Consider the following 22,546-nt stretch of genomic DNA (forward strand, 5'->3'; position numbering starts at 1 on the left):
ATTAGTACGACGTTCTAACTAATTGAACTTATAGGCACAACTCTAACCAACTGTGGGAATGCAGGTCTCGAACTTATATCTTTCGCATTATTTGCTCGACGCTCTAACTAACTGAACTTATAAGCACTGCTCTAACCAACCGAATGGAATGACCAAAAGATTACTATAATGTCTTCGCGTTATTAGCTCGACGCTCTAACCAACTGAGATAAAAGGCCAACTACAACTCTTCAATTTGTGACAATGGTGCTCTAACCTACTGAGCTTGTAGGTCCATCAAATTATTGTGATTTAAGAATTAACAAATTGTATTAAAGATGGGTGAGGATCACAATTTCCATTTGGTCTTATAAAAAATAATTTCACGAGATTTGACCAAAGCAGGATATCCATTTAATCCTCAAAACATTATAAGATTTGGCCCATGCAGGTCTCGAACCTGCGACCTTCGTGTTATTAGCATGACGCTCTAATCAACTGAGCTAATAGGCCAACTACAACTCTTAAATTTGTGACAATGGTGCTCTAACCTATTGAACTTGTAGGTTTTCCATTTGGTCTTATAAAAAATAAATAATTCATGGGATTAGACTAATGCAGGTCTCGAACCAATAACTTTTGTGTTATTAGCATGACGTTTTAACTAACTGAGCTTATAGGCAATAACTTTCCTGTTGAGCCTGTAGGTCGGTCATATTATTATGATTTAAGAACTAACAAATTGTATTAATGATGGTGAGTCTTACTATTTCCATTTGGTCTTATAAGAAAAAATAATTCGTGGGATTTGACCCATGCAGGTCTCAAACCTATAACTTTCGCATTATTTGTACGATGCTCTAACTAATTGAACTTATAGGTACTACTCTAACCAACTGCGTGAATGCAGGTCACGATCTTATAACTTTCGCATTATTTGCTCGACGCTCTAACTAACTGAACTTATAAGCACTGCTCTAACCAACCGAATGGATCGACCAAAAGATTACTATAATGTCTTCGTGTTATTAGCTCGATAGTCCATCAAATTATTATGATTTAAGAACTAACAAATTGTATTACTGATGGGTGAGGCTCACAATTTCTATTTGGTCTTATAAAAAATAATTTCATGCGATTTGACCAAAGCAGGTCTCGAACCTATAACTTTCACATTATTACCATGATGCTCTAACTAACTGAACTTATAGGCACTACTCTAACCATACGAATGGATCGACCAAAAGATTACTATAATGTCGAGTGAGTCTCACGATATCCATTTGATCATGGATTACAACATAGATACATTAAAACAAATTGTATTAATGATAGGTGAGTCTCACAATTTCCATTTGGTCTTATGAAAAAAAAAAATTATTCATGGGATTTGACCAAAGCAAGTCTCGAACCTATAACTTTTAGAATTGATCGACCAAAAGACTACTATACTGTCGAGTGAGTCCCACGATATCCAATTAATCCTCGATACATTGTAAGATTTGGCCCATGCAGGTCTCGAACTTGCGACCTTCCTGTTATTAGCGCTCTAACCAACTAAGCTAATAGGCCAGATACAACTCTTTAATTTGTGACAATGATGTTCTAACCTATTGAACTTGTAGGTTTTCCATTTGGTCTTATAAAAAATAAATAATTCGTGGGATTAGACTAATATAGGTCTCGAACCAATAACTTTCGTTTTATTAGCATGACGCTCTAACTAACTGAGCTTAAAGGCAATTACTTTCCTGCTGAGCTTGTAGGTCGGTCTTATTATTATGATTTAAGAACTAACAAATTGTATTAATGATGCTGAGTCTTACTATTTCCATTTGGTCTTATAAGAAAAAATAATTCGTGGGATTTGACCCATGCAGGTCTCGAACCTATAACTTTCGCATTATTAGTATGACGCTCTAAATAATTGAACTTATAGGCACTACTCTAACCAACTCCGCGAATGCAGGTCTCGATCTTATAACTTTCGCATTATTTGCTCGACGATCTAACTAACTGAACTTATAAGCACTGCTCTAACCAACCGAATGGATCGACCAAAAGATTACTATAATGTCTTCGCGTTATTAGCTCGACGCTCTAACCAATTGAGATAATAGGCCAACTACAACTCTTCAATTTGTGACAATGGTGCTCTAACCTACTGAGCTTGTAGGTCCATCAAATTATTGTGATTTAAGAACTAACAAATTGTATTAATGATGGGTGCGGCTCACAATTTCCATTTGGTCTTATAAAAAATAATTTCATGGGATTTGGCCAAAGCAGGTCTCGAACCTATAACTTTCACATTATTACCATGATGCTCTAACTAACTGAACTTATAGACACTGCTCTAACCATACGAATGGATCGACCAAAAGATTACTATAATGTCGAGTGAGTCTCACGATATCCATTTGATCATGGATTACAACATAGATACATTAAAACAAATTGTATTAATGATGGGTGAGTCTCACAATTTCCATTTGGTCTTATAAAAAAAATAATAATTCATGGGATTTGACTAAAGCAGGTCTCGAACCTATAACTTTCATGTCATTAGTATGACGCTCGAACTAGCTTAACTTATATGCATTGCTCTAACCAACCGAATGGATCGACCAAAAGACTACTATACTGTCGAGTGAGTCCCATGATATCCATTTTATCCTCGATAAGTTATAAGATTTGGCCCATGCAGGTCTCGAACCTGCGACTTTCGCGTTATTAGCACAACGCTCTAACCTACTGAGCTAATAGGCCAACTATAACAATTAAATTTGTGACACTGGTGCTCTAACCTATTGAACTTGTAGGTTTTCCATTTGGTCTTATAAAAAATAAATAATTCGTGGGATTAGACTAATGCCGTTCTCGAACCAATAACTTTCGTGTTATTAGCATGATGCTCTAACTAACTGAGCTTATAGGCAATAACTTTCCTACTGAGCTTGTAGGTCGGTCATATTATTATGATTTAAGAACTAACAAATTGTATTAATGATGGTGAGTCTTACTATTTCCATTTGGTCTTATAAGAAAAAATAATTTGTGGGATTTGACCCATGCAGGTCTCGAACCTATAACTTTCGCATTATTAGTACGACGCTCTAACTAAATGAACTTATAGGTACTACTCTAACCAACTACGCGAATGCAGGTCTCGATCTTATAACTTTCGCATTATTTGCTCGACGATCTAACTAACTGAACTTATAAGCACTGCTCTAACCAACCGAATGGATCGACCAAAAGATTACTATAATGTCTTCGCGTTATTAGCTCGACGCTCTAACCAATTGAGATAATAGGCCAACTACAACTCTTCAATTTGTGACAATGGTGCTCTAACCTACTGAGCTTGTAGGTCCATCAAATTATTGTGATTTAAGAACTAACAAATTGTATTAATGATGGGTGCGGCTCACAATTTCCATTTGGTCTTATAAAAAATAATTTCATGGGATTTGGCCAAAGCAGGTCTCGAACCTATAACTTTCACATTATTACCATGATGCTCTAACTAACTGAACTTATAGGCACTACTCTAACCATACGAATGGATCGACCAAAAGATTACTATAATGTCGAGTGAGTCTCTCGATATCCATTTGATCATGTATAACAACATAGATACATTAAAATAAATTGTATTAATGATGGGTGAGTCTCACAATTTCCATTTGGTCTTATAAAAAAATAATAATTCATGGGATTTGACCAAAGCAGATCTCGAACCTATAACTTTCACGCCATTAGCATGACGCTCGAACTAACTGAACTTATACGCATTATTACCATGATGCTCTAACTAACTGAACTTATAGGCACTACTCTAACCATACGAATGGATCGACCAAAAGATTACTATAATGTCGAGAGAGTCTCACGATATCCATTTGATCATGTATTACAACATAGATACATTAAAATAAATTGTATTAATGATGGGTGAGTCTCACAATTTCCATTTGGTCTTATAAAAAAATAATAATTCATGGGATTTGACCAAAGCAGATCTCGAACCTATAACTTTCACGCCATTAGCATGACGCTCGAACTAACTGAACTTATACGCATTATTACCATGATGCTCTAACTAACTGAACTTATAGGCACTACTCTAACCATACGAATGGATCGACCAAAAGATTACTATAATGTCGAGTGAGTCTCACGATATCCATTTGATCATGTATTACAACATAGATACATTAAAATAAATTGTATTAATGATGGGTGAGTCTCACAATTTCCATTTGGTCTTATAAAAAAATAATAATTCATGGGATTTGACCAAAGATACATAGATACATTAGCATGACGCTCGAACTAACTGAACTTATACGCATTACTCTAACCAATCGAATGGATCGACCAACTACTATAATGTCGAGTGAGTCCCACGATATCCATTTAATCCTCGATACATTATAAGATTTGGCCTATGCAGGTCTCGAACCTACGACCTTTGCATTATTAGCACGACGCTCTAACCGACTAAGCTAATAGGCCAGCTACAACTTTTTAATTTGTGACAATGGTACTCTAACCTACTGATCTTGTAGGTTTTCCATTTGGTCTTATAAAAAATAAATAATTCGTTGGATTGGACCAATGCAAGTCTCGAACCAATAACTTTCGCGTTATTCGCACGACGCTCTAACTAACTGAGCTTATAGGCAATGCTCTAACCAACTGAGAGAATGCAGACGCTCTAACCAATTGACGATGGTGTTCTAACTAAGAGCGAACGACCAAATGATTAATATGATGTCGATTGAGTCCCACGGTATCCATTTTATCATTGATACATTATAGGTTTTGGCCCATGCCGGCCTCAAACCTGCGACCTTCGTGTTATTAGGACAACGCTCTAACCAACTGAGCTAATAGGCCAACTATAACTCTTTAATTTGTGACAATGATGCTCTAACTTACTGAGCTTATAGGTCGGTCATATTATTATAATTTAAGAACTAACAAATTGTATTAATGATGGGTGAGTCTCACTATTTCCATTTGGTCTTATAAAAAATAAATTTTTCGTGGGATTTGACCCATGTGGGTCTCGAACATATAACTTTCGCATTATTAGTACGACGCTCTAACTAATTGAATTTATAAGCACTACTCTAACCAACTGCTCGAATGCAGGTCTCGAACTTATACTTTTCGCATTATTTGAACTACGCTCTAACTAACTGAACTTATAAGCACTGCTCTAACCAACCGAATGGATCGACCAAACGATTACTATAATGTCTTAGCGTTATTAGCACGATGCTCTAACCAACTGAGCTAATAGGCCAACTACAACTCTTCAATTTGTGACAATGGTGCTCTAACCTACTGAGCTTGTAGGTCAGTCAAATTATTATGATTTAAGAACTAACAAATTGTTTTAATGATGGGTGAGTCTCACAATTTTCTTTTGGTCTTATAAAAAAAAAATAATTCATGGTATATGACCAAAGCAAGTCTCGAACTTATAACTTTCACATCATTAGCATGACGCTCTAATTAACTGAACTTATACGCACTGCTCTAACCGAATGGATCGACCAAAAGACTACTATAATGTCGAGTGAGTCCCACGATATCCTTTTAATCCTTGATACATTATAAGATTTGGCCTATGTAGGTCTCAAACCTACGACCTTCGCGTTATTAGCACGACGCTCTAACCAACTGAGCTAATTGGCCAACTACAACTCTTCAATTTGTGACAATGGTGCTCTAACCTACTAAGCTTGTAGGTCGGTCAAATTATGATGATTTAAGAACTAACAAATTGTATTAATGATGGGTGAGGCTCACAATTTCCATTTGGTCTTATAAAAAAAAAATTTCATGGGATTTGACCAAAGCAGGTCTCGAACCTATAACTTTCACATTATTACCATGATGCTCTAACTAACTTAACTTATACGCATTGCTCTAACCAACCGAATGGATCGACCAAAAGATTACTATAATGTCTTCGCGTTACTAAGACGACGATCTAACCAACCGAATGGATCGACCAAAAGATTACTATAATGTCTTCACGTTAGTCTCACAATTTCTATTTGGTCTTATAAACAATAAATACTTCGTGGGATTTGACCCATGTAGGTCTCGAACCTATAACTTTCGTGTTATTAGCACTACGCTCTAACTAACTGAACTTATAGGCACTGCTCTAACCAACCGAATGGATCAACTAAAAGATTTCTATGATGACGACTAAGTCCCACAATATCCATTTGATAATGGATTAAAACACAAATACTTTTTGGGATTTGGCCTATGCTGGTCTCAAACCTACGACCTTCGCGTTATTAGCGCGACGTTCTAACCAGCTGAGCTAATAGGCCAACTACATCTCTTAAATTTGTGATAATGGTGCTCTAACCTACCGAGCTTGTAGGTTGGTCAAATTATTATGATTTAAAAACTAACAAATTATATTAATGATGGGTGAGTCTCACAATTTCCATTTGGTCTTATAAAAAATTAATAATTCATGGGATTTATCCCATGCAGGTCTCGAACCTATAACTTTTGCGTTATTAGCACAACGTTCTAACTAACTGAACTTATAGGCATTGCTCTATCCAACTGAGGAAATGCAGGTCTCGAGCCTATAACTTTCGCGTTATTAGTACGATGCTCTAACTAACTAAACATATAGGCACTGCTCTAACCAACCGATTGGATCGATCAAAAGATTACTATGATGTCGAGTGAGATACTTTATGGGATTTGGCCCATGCTGGTCTCGTACTTGTGACCTTCGCGTTATTAGCACTACGCTCTAACCAACTGAGCTAATAGGCCAACTACAACTCTTAAATTTGTGACAATGGTGCTCTAACCAACTGAGCTTGTTGGTCCATCAAATTCTTATGATTTAAGAACTAACAAATTGTATTAATGATGAGTGAATCTCAAAATTTCTATTTGGTCTTATAAAAAAAATTAATTCGTGGGATTTGACACAAGCAAGTCTCGAACGTATAACTTTCGCGTTATTAGCATGATGCTCTAACTAACTGAACTTATTGGCATTGCTCTAACGAACTGAGCGAATGCAAATCTCAAACCAATAACTTTCATGTTATTAGCATGACGCTTTAACTAACTGAACTTATAAGCACTGTTTTAACCAATTGAGCGAATGCAAGTCTCTCGAACCTATAACTTTCGCATTATTAGCACGACATTCTAACCAACTAAGCTAACAAGCCACCTACGAGTCTTAAATTTGTGACCAATATCCTAAAACCAACTAAGCTAATAGGTCAGCCAAAAATTACTATGATGTCAAATATTTTATAGTTATAAAAAAATTACATAAAACCCTTAAATAAAATATAAAAATATAATTATCATGATTTTTAGATTTGAGGTTTGTTACCATTAATTTTGGTTCTTTTTAAGAACTGACAAATTGTATTAATGATGAGTGAGTCTCACCATATCCATTTGGTCTTATAATAAATAAATAATTCATGGGATTTGGCCCATACAGGTCTCAAACTAATAACTTTCACGTTATTAGCACGATGCTCTAATTAAGTAAACTTATAGGCCCTGCTCTAACCTTCTTAGCGAATAGGTCGATCAAAAGATTACTGTAATGTCAAGTAAGTCCCATGATATTCATTTGATCAAGTAAAACACAAATAGTTTATGGGATTTGGCCCATGCAGGTCTCAAACCTGTGACCTTCATGTTATTAGTACAACACTCTAACCAACTGAGATAATATGCCACCTACAACTCTTAAATTTGTGACGATGATGTTCTAACCAACTAAGCTTGTAGGTCAGTCAAAAAATTATTATGATATTGAATATCTTATAGTTCTACAAAAAAAAATTATGTAAACTTCTTAAATAAATTAGTAAAAATATAATAATCATGGTTTTTAGATTTGAGGCTTGTTATCATTAATTTTAATTCTTCTTGAAAAAATGATTAAAATTATATTAATGATGGCTGAGTACTCATCTTGTAAAAGAAAAAATAATTAATAGAATTTGGCCCACGAAAGTCTCAAACTTGCGACCTTCACATTATTAGCTCTATACTTTAAACAACTAAGCTAACAAGCTACCTACGAGTCTTAAATTTGTGACCAATATCCTATAACCAACTATGCTAATAGGTCAGCCAAAAAATTACTATGATGTCGAATATTTTATAGTTATATAAAAAAATTACATAAAACCCTTCAAATTATAAAAATATAATAATCATGGTTTTTAGATTTGAGGATTGTTACCATTAATTTTGATTCTTTTTTAGAATTGATAAATTATATTAATGATGGGTGAGCCCTTGTCTTGTAAAAGAAGAAATAATTAATAAAATTTGGCTCATGAAGGTCTCAAACTTGTGACCTTTGTATTATTAGCTCAACACTTTAAACTAAGCTAACAAGCCACCTATGAGTCTTAAATTTGTGACCAATATCCTATAACCAACTAAGCTAATAGGTCAGTTAAAAAATTACTATGATGTCGAATATTTTATAGTTATACAAAAAAATTAAATAAAATCCTTAAATAAATTATAAAAATATAATAATCATAGTTTTTAGATTTGTGGTTTGTTACCATTAATTTTGGTTCTTTTTAAAAACTGATAAATTATATTAATGATGGGTGAGTCTCATGATATCCATTTGGTCTTATAAAAAATAAATAATTCGTGGGATTTGACCCATGCGATATCTATTTGATCATATAAAACACAAATAGTATATGGGATTTGGATCATGTAGGTCTTGAACCTACGACCAACTATGGGATTTGGTGGCCCATCTAGGTCTTGAACCTACAACCAACTATGGGATTTGGTGGCCCATCTAGGTCTTGAACCTACGACCTTCGCGTTATTAGCACAACATTGTAACCAACTGAGTTAATAAGCAAACAACTAATTATTATAATTTTAGAACTGACAAATTGTATTAATGATGAGTGATTTCACAATTTTCATTTGATCTTATAAAAAATAAATAATTCATTGGATTTGACCCATGCAGTTCTCGAACCTATAACTTTCGCGTTATTAGCACTACGCTCTAACTAACTAAACTTATAGGCACTGCTCTAACCAACTGAGCGAATGCAGGTCTCGAACCTATAACTTTTGTATTATTAGCACGACGCTCTAACTAGTTGAACTTATAGGCACTGCTCTAACCAACTGAATAGATCAACCAAAAGATTACTATTATGTCGAGAAAGTCCCATGATATCCATTTGATCATGGATTAAAACACAGATATTTTATGGGATTTGGCCCATAAAGATCTCGAGCCTACGGCCTTCACGTTATTAGCACGACGCTCTAACAATCGACGATGGTGTTCTAAACAACTAAGCTTGTAGGTCGGTAAAATTATTATGATTTAAGAATTAACAAATTATATTAATGATGGGTTAGTCTCAAAATTTTTATTTGGTCTTTAAAAAAATAAATAAGATGTGGTATTTGACCCATGCAGGTATCGAACCTATAACTTTCGCATTATTAGCACTATGCCCTAACTAACTGAACTTATAGATACTACTCTAACCAACTGAGAGAATGCAGGTCTCGTACCTATAACTTTCACGTTATTAGCATGACGCTCTAACTAACTGAATGGATCGACCAAAAGATTACTATAATGTCGAGTGAGTCCCACGATATCCATATGATCATTGATTAAAACATAGATACATTATAGGTTTTGGCCCATGTAGGTCTCGAACTTGCGACCTTCGCTTTAGTAGCACGATGCTCTAACCAACTAAGATAATAAGCCAACTATAACTCTTAAATTTGTGACAATGGTGTTCTAACCAATTGTGCTTGTAGGTTCGTCAAATTATTATGATTTAAGAACTAACAAATTGTATTAATGATAAGTGAGTCTCACAATTTCCATTTAGTCTTATAAAAAATAAATAATCCATGGGATTTGACCCATGCAGGTCTCGAACCAATAACTTTCGCATTATTAGCGCGATACTCTAACTAACTGAACTTATAGGCATTGCTCTAACCAACTGAGAGAATGCAAGTCTCGAACCTATAACTTCTGTTTTATTAGCACGACGCTTTAACTAACTGAACTTATAGGCACTACTCTAACCAACTGATTGGATCGACCAAAAGATTACTATGATGTCTAGTGAGTCCCACGATATCCATTTGATTATGGATAAAAACACATATACTTTATGGGATTTGGCCTATGCTGGTCTCAAACCTGTGACCTATAACTTTCGTTTTATTAGCACGACGCTCTAACTAACTAAACTTATAGGCACTGCTCTAACCAACCGATTGGATCGACCAAAAGATTACTATGATGTCTAATGAGTCCCACGATATCCATTTGATTATGGATAAAAACACATATACTTTATGGGATTTGGCCCATGCTGGTCTCAAACCTGTGACCTTCGCGTTATTAGCACTATGCTCTGACCAACTGAGCTAATAGGCCAACTACAACTCTTAAATTTGTGACGATGGTGCTCTAACCAACTGAGCTTGTAAGTCTATCAAATTATTATAATTTAAGAACTAACAAATTATATTAATGATAGGTGAGTCTCACAATTTTCATTTGGTCTTATAAAAAATAAATAATTCGTGAGATTTGACCCAGGTCTCCAACCTATAATTTTCGCGTTATTTGCAAGATACTCTAACTAACTTAACTTATAGGCACTACTCTAACCAACCGAATAGATTGACCAAAAGATTACTATGATGTCGAGTGTGTCCCACGATATCCAATTAATTATGGATTAAAACATATATCCATTTAATCATAGATTAAAACATAGATAGTTTATGGGATTTGGACCATGTAGGTCTCGAACTTGTGACATTCGCGTTATTAGCACGACGCTCTAACGAGCTAAGTTAATAGGCCAACAACAATTCTTAAATTTGTGAAGATGATGCTCTAACCAACTTAGCTTATAGGTCGGTCAAATTATTATCATTTAAGAACTAACAAATTGTATTTATGATAGGTGAGTCTCAAAATTTCTATTTGGTCTTATTAAAAAAAATAATTCATGGGATTTGACCCAAGCAGGTCTCAAACCTATAACTTTCGTGTTATTAGCATGACGCTCTAACTAACTGAACTTATAGGCATTGCTCTACCGAACTGAGCGAATGCAGGTCTCGAACTTATAACTTTCACGTTATTAGCACGACGCTCTAACTAACTGTACTTATATGCATTGCTTTAACCAATTGAGCCAATGCAGGTCTCGAACCTATAACTTTCGCATTATTAGCACGATGCTCTAACCGAGCTAATAAGCCAACTACAACTCTTAAATTTGTGACGATGGTGCTCTAACCAACTGAGCTTATAGGTTGGTCAATTTTTTATGATTTAAGAACTAACAAATTATATTAATGATGGGTGAGTCTCACAATTTTCATTTGGTCTTATAAAAAATAAATAATTCATGGGATTTGACCCATTCAAGTCTCGAACCAATAACTTTCGCATTATTAGCACTACGCTCTAAATAATTGAACTTATAGGCACTGCTCTAACCAACCGAATGGATCGACCAAAAGATCACTATTATGTCAAGTAAATCCCACGATATACATTTTATGGGATTTGGCCCATGTAGATCTCGAACCTATGGCCTTCACGTTATTAGCACGATGCTCTAACCAATTGACGATGGTGTTTTAGCACAACGCTCTAACCTACCAAATGGATCGACCAAAAGATTACTATAATATCGAGTGAGTCCCACGGTATCCATTTAATCATGGATACATTATAGGATTTAGCCCATGCAGGTCTCGAACCTACGACCTTCGTGTTATTAGCACGATGCTCTAACCAACTCAACTAATAGACCAACTAAAACTCTTAAATTTGTGACAATGGTGCTCTAACCAATTGTGCTTGTAGGTCCGTCAAATTATTATGATTTAAGAACTAACAAATTGTATTAATGATGAGTAAGTCTCACAATTTTCATTTGGTCTTGTAAAAAATAAATAATTCATGGGATTTGACCCATGCAGGTCTCGAACCTATAACTTCCAACTTAGCGAATAGATTGACCAAAAGATTACTATAATGTCGAGTGAGTCCCATGATATCAATTTGATCATGGATTAAAACACAGATAGTTTATAGGATTTGGCCCACACAGAACGACATTCGTGGTATTAACACGACGCTCTAACCAACTGAGCTAATAGTCCAACTACAACTGGTGCTCTAACCAACTGAGCTTATAAGTCGGTCCAAAAATTATTATAATACTAAATACTTTATAGTTCTACAAAAAAGAAATTATATAAACTTCTTAAATAAATTAGTAAAAATATAATAATCATGGTTTTTAGATTTGAGGTTTGATACCATTAATTTTGATTCTTTTTTAGAAATAATTAAAATTATATTAATGATGGTTGAGTCCTCGTCTTATAAAAGAAAAAATAATTAATAGGATTTGGCCCATGAAGGTCTCAAACTTACGTCCTTTGCATTATTAGCTTAACGCTTTAAACAACTAAGCTAACTAGCCATCAATGATTTTTTTTTTTGCGATCAAGATCCTATAGCCAACTAAGCTAATAGGTCAGCCAAAAAAATTGCTATGATGTCGAATCATTTATAGTTATACAAAAAAAATACATAAAACCCTTAAATAAATTATAAAAATATAATAATCATTTTTTTTTAGATTTGAGGTTTGTTACCATTAATTTTGATTGTTTTTGTAGAAATAATTAAAATTATATTAATGATGGTTGAGTCCTCGTCTTATAAAAGAAAAAATAATTCATGGGATTTGGCCCATGCAAGTCGAACCGAACCTATAACCTTCGTGTTTTTAGCACGATGCTCTAGCTAACTGAACTTATAGACACTACTCTAATCATCTGAGCGAATAATATCCATTTGGTCATGCAAAACATAAATAGCTTTTGGGATTTGGCCCATGTAGGTCTCAAACCTATGACCTTCACGTTATTAGCATGATGCTCTAACCAACTAAGCTAATAAGCCACCTACAACTTTTTAATTTGTGACATAGATGCTCTAACCAATTATTATGATATTGAATACTTTATATTTCTACAAAAAAAATTATATAAACCTCTTATATAAATTAGTAAAAATATACTAATCATGATTTTTAGATTTGAGGTTTGTTACTAGTAATTTTGATTCTTCTTGAAGAAATGATTAAAATTGTATTATTGATGGTTGAGTATTCATCTTGTAAAAGAATAAATATTTAATAGTATTTGAACCATGAAAGTTTCTAACTTGTGTCCTTCGTATTATTAGCTCAACACTTTAAATAACTAAGCTAACAAGTCATGTACAGGTATTATTTTTGTGACCAAGATCCTATAACTAACTAAGCTAATAGGTCAGCCAAAATATTACTATAATGTCGAATCTTTTATAGGTTTACAAAAAAAATTACATAAAACACTTAAAAATTATTAAAATATAATAATTATGGTTTTTAAATTTGAGGTTTGTTACCATTAATTTTGATTATTTTTAAGAAATGACAAATTGTATTAATGATGGGTGAGTTCTATAATGTCCATTTGGTCTTGTAAAAAAAAAATAATTTATAAGATTTGGCCCATGTAGGTCTCAAACTTGCGACCTTCTCATTAACATGACGCTCTAACTAATTGAGCTAATAAGCAACCTATAAGTTTTAAATATGTAACAAAGATACTCTAATCAACTAAGCTAATAGGTCAACCAAAAAATTATTATGATGTTGAATCTTTTATAGTTTTATAAAACAAATTATATAAACCCATTAAATAAATTATTAAAAATATAATAATGATCGTTTTTAGATTTGAGGTTTGTCACCATTAATTTTTATTTTTAAAATAAATGACTAAAATTGTATTAATGATAGGTGAGTCCCACGATATCCATTTGGTCTTGTAATAATAATAATAATTAATTTGATTTGGCACATGTAAGTCTTGAGCTTACAACTTCTGTCTTATTAGCTCAACACTCTAAACAACTAAGTTAATAGGCCACCTACAAGTCTCAAATTTGTGACCAAGATATTCTAACCAAATGAGCAAATAAGCCGACCAAAAAATTACTATTATGTCGAATCTTTTATAGTTTTATTAACAAAATTACATAAAACTCTTAAATAAATTATTAAAATATAATAATCATGATTTTTAGATTTGAGGTTTGTTACCATTAATCTTGATCCTTCTAAGAAATGATTATAATTGTATTAATGATGGGTGAGTACCATGATATCCATTTGGACTTGTAAAAAATAAATGGTTTATTGAATTTAGCCCATGCAGATCTTGAACCTGCGATCTTCGCATTTTAACATGATGCTCTAACCAACTAAGCTAATAGGCCACCTACTTTTCTAAAATTTGTGACATAGATGCTCTAACCAACTGAGCTAATAGGTTGGCCAAAAGATTACTATAATGTTGAATCTTTCATAGTTTTACAAAAAAAAATTATATGAAAGCCTTAAACAAATTATTAAAAATATAATAATCATGGGTTTTAGATTTGAGGTTTGTTGCCATTAATTTTGATTTTTTAAGAAATACCTAAAATTGTATTAATGATGGGTGAATCTCACGATATCCATTTGACCTTGAAAAAAAAATAATTTATAGGATTTGGCTCTTGGAGGTCTTGAACCTGCGATCTTCACGTTATTAACACAACGCTCTAAATAATTAGGCTAATAAGCCACCTATAAATTTTAAATATATGACAAAGAGACTCTAACCAAGTAATTTGGTCAAAAAATTATTATGATATTGAATCTTTTATAGCTCTACAAAAAGAAATTATATAAACCTCTTAAATAAATTATTATAAATATAAAGATCATGGTTTTTAGATTTGAGATTTGTTACCATTAATTTTGATTCTTTTTAAAGAAATAATTAAAATTGTATTAATGATGGTTGAGTCCTACGATGTCCATTTGGTCTTGTAAAAAAAAATAATTAATAAGATTTGACCCATGAAAGTCTTGATCTTATGACTTTTGCATTCTTAGTTTAACACTCTAAATAACTAAGCTAACAAGTCACCTATAAATCTTAAATTTGTGATCAAGATACTATAACCAACTAAGCTAATAGGTCAGCCAAAAATCTACTATGATGTCAAATCTTTTATAGTTATACAAAAAAATTACATAAAACCCTTAAATAAATTATAAAAATATAATAAGCATGGTTTTTAGATTTGATGTTTGTTATCATTAATTTTGGTTCTTTTAAGAACTGACAAATTGTATTAATGATGGGTGAGTTCGCATATCACGACGTTATAACCAACTAAGCTAATAAGCCACCTACTTGTCTAAAATCTATGATGAAGATGATCTAACCAACTGAGCTAATAGGTCGGCCAAAAGATTATTATGATGTTGAATTTTTTATACTTTTACAAAAAAAAAATATATGAAATCTTTAAATAAATTATTAAAAATATAATAATCATGGTTTTTAGATTTGAGATTTGTTATCATTAATTTTGATTTTATTTTAAGAAATAACTAAAATTGTATTAATGATAGGTGAGTCACGCGATATCCATTTGGTCTTGGAAAAAATAATAATTTATAAGATTTGGCTCTTGTAGATCTTGAACATGTGACCTTTACGTTATCAACACAATGCTCTAAATAATTAGGCTAATAAGCCACCTACAAATTTTAAATATGTGACAAAGATACTCTAACCAATTGGTAGGTCGGTCAAAAAATTATTATAATATTGAATCTTTTATAGTTCTATAAAAAAATTATATAAACCTCTTAAATAAATTATTAAAATTATATTAATGATGGCTTAGTCTCACAATGTTCATTTGGTCTTATAAAAGAAAAAATAATTAATAGGATTTGGCCATGATGGTCTTGAACTTGCGTCCTTTGCATTATTAGTTCAACACTTTAAACAACTAAGCTAATAAGCTACCTACAAGTCTCAAATTTGTGATCAAGATTCTATAACCAACTAAGCTAATAGGTCAACCAAAGAATTACTATGATGTCGAATCTTTTATAGTTAAAGAAAAAAATTACATAAAACCCTTAAATAAATTATAAAAAAATATAATAATCATGGTTTTATATTTGAGGTTTGTTACCATTAATTTTGGTTCTTTTTAAGAACTGAAAAATTATATTAATGTTGGGTGAGTCCCACGATATTTATTTGGTCTTATAAAAAAATAAATAATTCATGAGATTTGACGCATGTAGGTCTCAAACCTGCGACCTTCACATTATTAGCATGATGCTCTAATCGACTAAACTAATAGGTCATCTACAAATCTTAAATTTATGACAAAGATGCTCTAACCAATCGAGTGAATAGGTCGACTAAAAGATTATTATAATGTTGAATCTTTTATAGTTCTTATATATATATATATATATATATATATATATGGACTTGTAAAAGAAAAAATAATTTATGGGACTCACCATGATTATGAAATCTTTAAACAATATATAAGATAATTTTTTTAATAATTATAATAATTGTGGCCCTTTATAATTTCTTTCAATCCTTTTTTTTGGAAAAAAAGTTGAAAATTACTATGCATGAGTCCCTTATGTTGAATTAATGATGATATCTTTTTTAATATTAAAATAATTAATTTATGGAATTTGTCATAATTATGAAAATTTTAAAATATTTAAATTAGTAAGGCTCTATAGGTTTCGAACCTGCGACCTTCGATGCTCTAATCAACTATATTTATATTGTGAATTGTATTATACTGAGTGATTATATGAGAAAAATTGTTGATTATAAAATTTAATAAATATCTGTGTCCTTTTTGTTCTCTTGTCAGATTAATATACTGAGGTTCACAAACATTCTATTATATATTTATTTATCTATTTGGTTGTTCGATGATTTGAAAATTTTAAATTTTGTGAGGTATTTATTTCTTAGGAGAGGAGGATCGACCACACTACAACCTAACCTAATAGAGTCGTCCCGCTTGGATTTGGATGGGGGGAGGGGGGGATGCGCCTTGCTTTCCTTTCTTCCAACCTAATTTTTCATTTCATTTCATTTCATTTGTCTTTCTCGACCGGCACCGACTGTGTCCTCGCCCATTCCATTTTTCATTACCTTCACTTTCTTTCCTCAACCAGTAGCGATTGCATCTTACAATTGGTACTTCTCAAGCAGTACCGATCGTATCCTAACTTCCACTCGCAGCGTCACTGTTGACTTCACGGCTGCTTCCAATTCATACCGTCGTTTGACTTTTCTGATTCTTCCATTTTTTATATGATTTATCGATGAACGCTTTCGAGAGTCAAAAAGGAATATGTTTAGGGCAACCATTTGCACCTTCGAGGGATTCAATTTGGCAATAATGGCAAGTTCACAGTGCGGATTCAGATCCCTCTTCTTTCTCACGGTCACAACCTTTTCCCATCCATAGTTCTACTAATGACTTGTGTGATTAGCACAATGCTTTGTTTTGGCTCAGACTTCTTTTTTTTACATGGCAGTCAGTAAGTCATCTACATACATGCAAAAAAAAATTTGTTCACCGTGTCCGATAACAACACAAAGAACTCGAACCATTCATATCCCAAGGTTGTCATAGGTAAATTGGTCGATGCATGTATGCATATCGGCGTCGTCTTTCCCTTGTCAAATGTGGATAAATCCATCACAATTGATTGCTTCAGCAGTTCCTGCATCCAGTAAAAACACTGGATTAAGACTATGTACAAGAGAAGTTGTTCGAATTCTGCCATATATTACGTAATACTATATTAAGAACTCAAAATGACATCTGGTGTATCATATCAAGAGAAATTAACTAATTACCGAAACTTATAAAAAGTAAATAAACGGTGTGGCTCAGACCATGTATAGGAGATGACGTTCGAATTCTGCTGTCAGTCAGTCGGCATATTATGTAATTCTAGATTAAGAATCCAAAATGACATTTAGTGAATCATATCAACAGAAATTAACAAATTACCGAAACTTACAGAAAGTAAATAAAGAGTGTGGATCAGACTATGTATAGGAGATGATGTAGGAATTCTGCCATTAGTCGGCATATTAAGTAATACTTGAATGGAAGATATAAAATTAGCATGTCCGTACAACATGCATGACGTACATGGCTATGGTTAGAAGAAAAGAGTGGCACTCCAGTATATTCTCTGAAATTACAAAAAATTATGAATCAATCCTGATATATGCAACGCTGATGATAGCTTACATGAAAGGGAAAATAATAGACTTCACAGTACCAGAGAAAAATAAAATAGAAACCTGTTCACCTCAAAAATCTGTCATATGTATGAATATGCATAATACGACATATTATTTAGGTCCGCCACATGAACTCTGATTAAGGAAACATCACTAGTCACACTACAACCAAATCTCATTTTATTGTTTGTAAAACACGTAAGCTTTATAATGGAGTAATACTTACAAACACTCAAGAGAAAATTAAAAAATTATCAACTGCTGCCTTGGACTGGTTAATGGATGGTATATTTAGTATAGAGGTTAAGGGAGATGCTAAATAGTGGATGCCAACTGCAAGCCAAATCAAACAAGCAAACTTAGACTAAATCTGTGTTTGTATATTATTCAAATTCAATTTTATGATTTTTTTTTTTTTTTGCTTGCATATCTGTAAGATACATAGTCCAATTCTGAGTCTGTTGTCGAAAGAAGCTTTGAAAAAAAAATAGGGTAGCTGTAGCTGCATGGATAAGAAGTCATGCAAACTGGAGAATTGTACCCAGTGTAGATATTTGCAATAGGACAATTTAGTAGTTTCATGAAGCTCCACCATACACACAAAATCCGAATCAAGTCATGAAATGTCATAATAGCATGCCATCCAAATAAGTGAAAAACTCTTTGACAGATTTGTTCCTAGAAGAATCTTATGGAATGAACAGAAGAGTAACAGTGTAGTAATGATGATTAGTAAAAAGGTGGATGGTCCATCATAAAAATCACATGCGAGGCAGGTCAATGGTTGATAAGGCAAGACATGCTATTTTGTTGTGAGCAGGACCCCATCCTCTTGTAGCCAATAGCCCAGGTAAGGCACATGACTGCAAAGAACTAATTTTTAGAGCAACCTATTGCATGAGGCTCCCATCAATTTATGCAGCCTTACTCCACGAAGCAAAGAGGTTGCTTTGTGGTTTGAATCTTAGTTACTCATATATGACCAGCAAAGAATAAATTTTATAAACATAAGTTCATATGAACATGGAGACAGAGATGAGCTAGGGTAAGTTTGTATGGATCCAAAAGTGAATTCATATTGCAAGAGCTTATCAACAGTTTGCAAATCATCAACCCAAAAATGGATTGTGGTCATACGCTAAATATCCCAATATCCGACACCATTAGATTTCAAAGTTTTTTATAAGTGCATACATTAATTGTTCTTGGACAAGTTGATTGAACAAAATTCTTCCTCGTCAATATGGGGATACTTTATGGCATAGGTCAATCTCAAAGGTTTTACTTCTCATTTCAAATCTGCATGTTTAATCAACCGTACATAGATTATTTGTTCTTGGACAAAGTTAATTGATGGAAACTTTTAAATTCTTTTTTATTATGGGGATGCTTCATAATAAAGATTAATTTCAATCGTTTAAATTTTTTATTTCATATCTGTAGTTCTGTACATGGGACATATATATGTGTACACATTCAAATATATAAATACAAAATTAGGCATGACAAGATATAGCTCTTTGAAAGAAACCTACATCATGATAGTTATATTCCTAATTGGTTTTCTACAACCCTGCCCACCCAACACCATGTTGTGTTGGTAAAATTTACATGATACCATCCACTGCCACAATTCACAAGTAGGTTATAGACATCTGGCAATAAGCTCCTGTACAGCCCCCCCAATAAAACATCTCCATTCTAATGGTAACTAGAAAAAGGGTTAAGACTTATGTTCGTGCTTGGATTTGTTAGTACAACCTTATCAGGTATACACGGATATCCCTGAGGTAACTTAATAACTCGTGTGGTTTATAACTCGGTACATGATAACTTGTGCCATTGATGAAGAGTTATCAAAAAATATCTCCATTCTTTAATAAGTAGAAAAACAATTAAGAGCTTATATCTGTGCTTGGATTCATTAGTACAATGTTATGAGGTAACTTAATAACTCGTGTCATTTATAACTCAGTGCATGATAACTTGTGTCATTGATAAAGAGTTATCATGCAGGTTATCAACTTGGGCCAAGCGTGTACCATTCCACATAGCATTGATACTTATATATCAACATCTATCAACTCCTGTGCTTGGATTCATTAATGCATGCAATAAGACATTCAAGGACATTCCTGAATGATCAGACAAAGATAATAATTTTTACAGGAAAAATGAAATTGAATCTAAACATGAATTAATCCAAGAAAACAATTTGTAAAACTCCAATGCAATTGCTATAGCATGACAGGATTAATCAGCTTATTGTTGAGTAAATGATAGAGAATCTAGTAAGTAAACCTAAACTTATCTAAAGTTTTATTTTGGTAAAATAAATTACAGCCTAAGATCATTGAATTTATTCAAGGAGGTTCTATCTCCTTGAAGTTGACGAACCAATGAATTTAGTCAAGGAGGACAGATCTACATATCATACTATAATCTCCTTATAGATACAAACTATCATGAAACAGAACACTATAACTCGATGAAAAGCCAGAAAATATTTGTTAACTGCATCTACTAACAATAATCTCACAAGAAATAGAACGTAAAATGCATCCGGTGCTACCACCATTAGTAGTTTCAAAAAGCTTGCAAAAGCACTCAAAGCAACTATGTAACTTATTTTCAATGATAATATAACCACAGTTTGTTTTGGTAAACAGATCGTCTACGTACCAACCAATCACCTTGAGACCAAGAAAACTCCTGGCTTCTTCAGCTTGCTTGGAGTGTTGAGTGTTGAAGCATCGGCCGAGATTGTTTTGGGTTTTGCCACCTTCCTGGAACTCCTATCCAGCTTAATCAAGCTGTGAGAGGCCAAGATAGCCTGTGGCATCAGATCATGCGATGCCCGAGCGTAGACACATCGCACTGCCATGGATGCCGAGTCCTTCACCTCCTGGGGATTCAAAGGTGCAAGAAGACAGTGCCCCAAGATCCTCAGCACCGGCTGCAAGAGCTCCCAAGGAAGGGGAACCCTTGACCCCCTCCTCAGAACTCTGCTCCCTTCCTCCTTCCCATTACAGTGATTGCCATTTGGTCCCTCACGGATTGCTAATTTCTGCATCTCCTCTGCAGTGCCTCCAATTTCTCTGTTTTCCTGTGAAGAGATCCTAATATGGGGCCATGAGGAGGCAGAGACTGCGGGGGAGGAAGAGAGGGCGGATGGATTCGCATCCTCATCATCGAACTCGTGGCGACAAGGGCAATCCTGGCCAGCCCATGCCGCGACGAACTCGCACAGATCAATCTTTGAGCGGCTGGGCATGGAGGAGATGTTCTTGTAGTAGGAATCAAGTGCCACGGCCACAACGCAAGCACGCTTGGTGGACTTGACGGCGATCTGGGGCTCGAGAGGAGGGGAGAGAACGCCAACGGAGGGCCGTGGCGGCGTCCGGGCGGAGGAGGCGGTGGGTTGGCGAGGGTAATGGTAGAGGGAAGGGAGGGAAAGGTCGGGGACGGAGACGAGTACCGGCTTTCCACCGCGGGCTTTGACTTCGGCGGCGTAGACGGCGAGTAGGACGGCCTCGAACCCGGCGAAGGACGGCGGGTTGATGGCGGCGGTGGTGGAGGAGACAACAACGCGGGAAAGGTACAGGCCGGAGAGGAGCGGGAGGAAAGAGAACGCAACGAGGCGGAGGTCGGGGTCAGAGGACTGGAAGGTGTCGTAGAGCCAGTGGCACAGGGGGTCGTCGCCGGTGCCGGAGGAAGGGGCAGAGAGTGCGGCGGAGATCGCGGCGGAGGCGGCGGGAGAATCGAGGAGGGAGCGGGCGGGGCCATCGGAGTCGGCGATCAAGGCGAGGTCCGGCGAGGAGAGGAGGGAGGCTAGGGAGAGGATCCGTGACCGAGCCTTGGAGATGGATTCCCACCACGACTGGATCGCGGTCCCCCCAGGGGCGCCGCCACTGCCGCCTAGGTTAGAGCCAGAGATGCAGTCATCGTCGGGGTCCGCGGCGGCGATCGAGGCGATGGTGGTGGTGGTGGTGGTGGATGAGGAGGGGGAGCCGGCGGCGACCTGCATCGGGGGTGCGGCGGTGCGCGATTCGGTCGCTCCCCTTCGACCTTGATCGGGGTTGCACGCTGGGCCCCAAACAAAATGGTATCGATCACGTGCGCCTCGCGTGGATTGCCGACAAATTAAAGATTGAGGATTTCGTTTCTTTTATTTATTTCAGAATTTATTTATGCAGTGATCATTGATTTCTTAGTGGAAGATTATTTGTATTTGTTCACACCTTCAAAAAATGATTAGATGGTTGAA

At 34.8% G+C, this 22,546-nt stretch overlaps 1 protein-coding gene and 6 non-coding genes across 8 annotated transcripts; all 7 read right to left on the minus strand.

Annotated features, from left to right (window-relative positions):
* Positions 1–418: 418 nt before the first annotated feature.
* Positions 419–492, minus strand: TRNAI-AAU (transfer RNA isoleucine (anticodon AAU)). Its single transcript has one exon. It is a non-coding gene; the product is annotated as a tRNA-Ile (tRNA).
* Positions 493–2,674: 2,182 nt separating this feature from the next.
* Positions 2,675–2,748, minus strand: TRNAI-AAU (transfer RNA isoleucine (anticodon AAU)). Its single transcript has one exon. It is a non-coding gene; the product is annotated as a tRNA-Ile (tRNA).
* A 1,678-nt stretch (positions 2,749–4,426) lies between these two features.
* On the minus strand, positions 4,427–4,500 carry TRNAI-AAU (transfer RNA isoleucine (anticodon AAU)). Its single transcript has one exon. It is a non-coding gene; the product is annotated as a tRNA-Ile (tRNA).
* Positions 4,501–5,617: 1,117 nt separating this feature from the next.
* On the minus strand, positions 5,618–5,691 carry TRNAI-AAU (transfer RNA isoleucine (anticodon AAU)). Its single transcript has one exon. It is a non-coding gene; the product is annotated as a tRNA-Ile (tRNA).
* Positions 5,692–6,270: 579 nt separating this feature from the next.
* TRNAI-AAU (transfer RNA isoleucine (anticodon AAU)) lies at positions 6,271–6,344 on the minus strand. The gene has a single exon. It is a non-coding gene; the product is annotated as a tRNA-Ile (tRNA).
* Positions 6,345–12,965: 6,621 nt separating this feature from the next.
* TRNAI-AAU (transfer RNA isoleucine (anticodon AAU)) lies at positions 12,966–13,039 on the minus strand. Its single transcript has one exon. It is a non-coding gene; the product is annotated as a tRNA-Ile (tRNA).
* Positions 13,040–17,488: 4,449 nt separating this feature from the next.
* LOC135627969 (uncharacterized) lies at positions 17,489–22,352 on the minus strand. 2 transcript variants are annotated; one of them, XM_065134452.1, is made up of 2 exons: positions 20,973–22,352; positions 17,489–17,747 (listed from the first exon to the last, which is right to left on the minus strand). In XM_065134452.1, exons 1-2 carry the CDS (start codon positions 22,304–22,306, stop codon positions 17,738–17,740), a joined length of 1,344 nt encoding a protein of 447 aa, XP_064990524.1. In that variant the 5' UTR covers positions 22,307–22,352; the 3' UTR covers positions 17,489–17,737. The 2 variants fall into 2 exon arrangements, with proteins under 2 accessions (XP_064990524.1, XP_064990525.1); XM_065134453.1 differs by having other exon boundaries at positions 20,962–22,352.
* Between the last annotated feature and the right edge of the window lie 194 nt (positions 22,353–22,546).

Source organism: Musa acuminata, chromosome BXJ2-11, assembly GCF_036884655.1.
Source record: "Musa acuminata AAA Group cultivar baxijiao chromosome BXJ2-11, Cavendish_Baxijiao_AAA, whole genome shotgun sequence".
In the NCBI taxonomy this organism is placed as follows: Eukaryota; Viridiplantae; Streptophyta; class Magnoliopsida; order Zingiberales; family Musaceae; genus Musa; species Musa acuminata.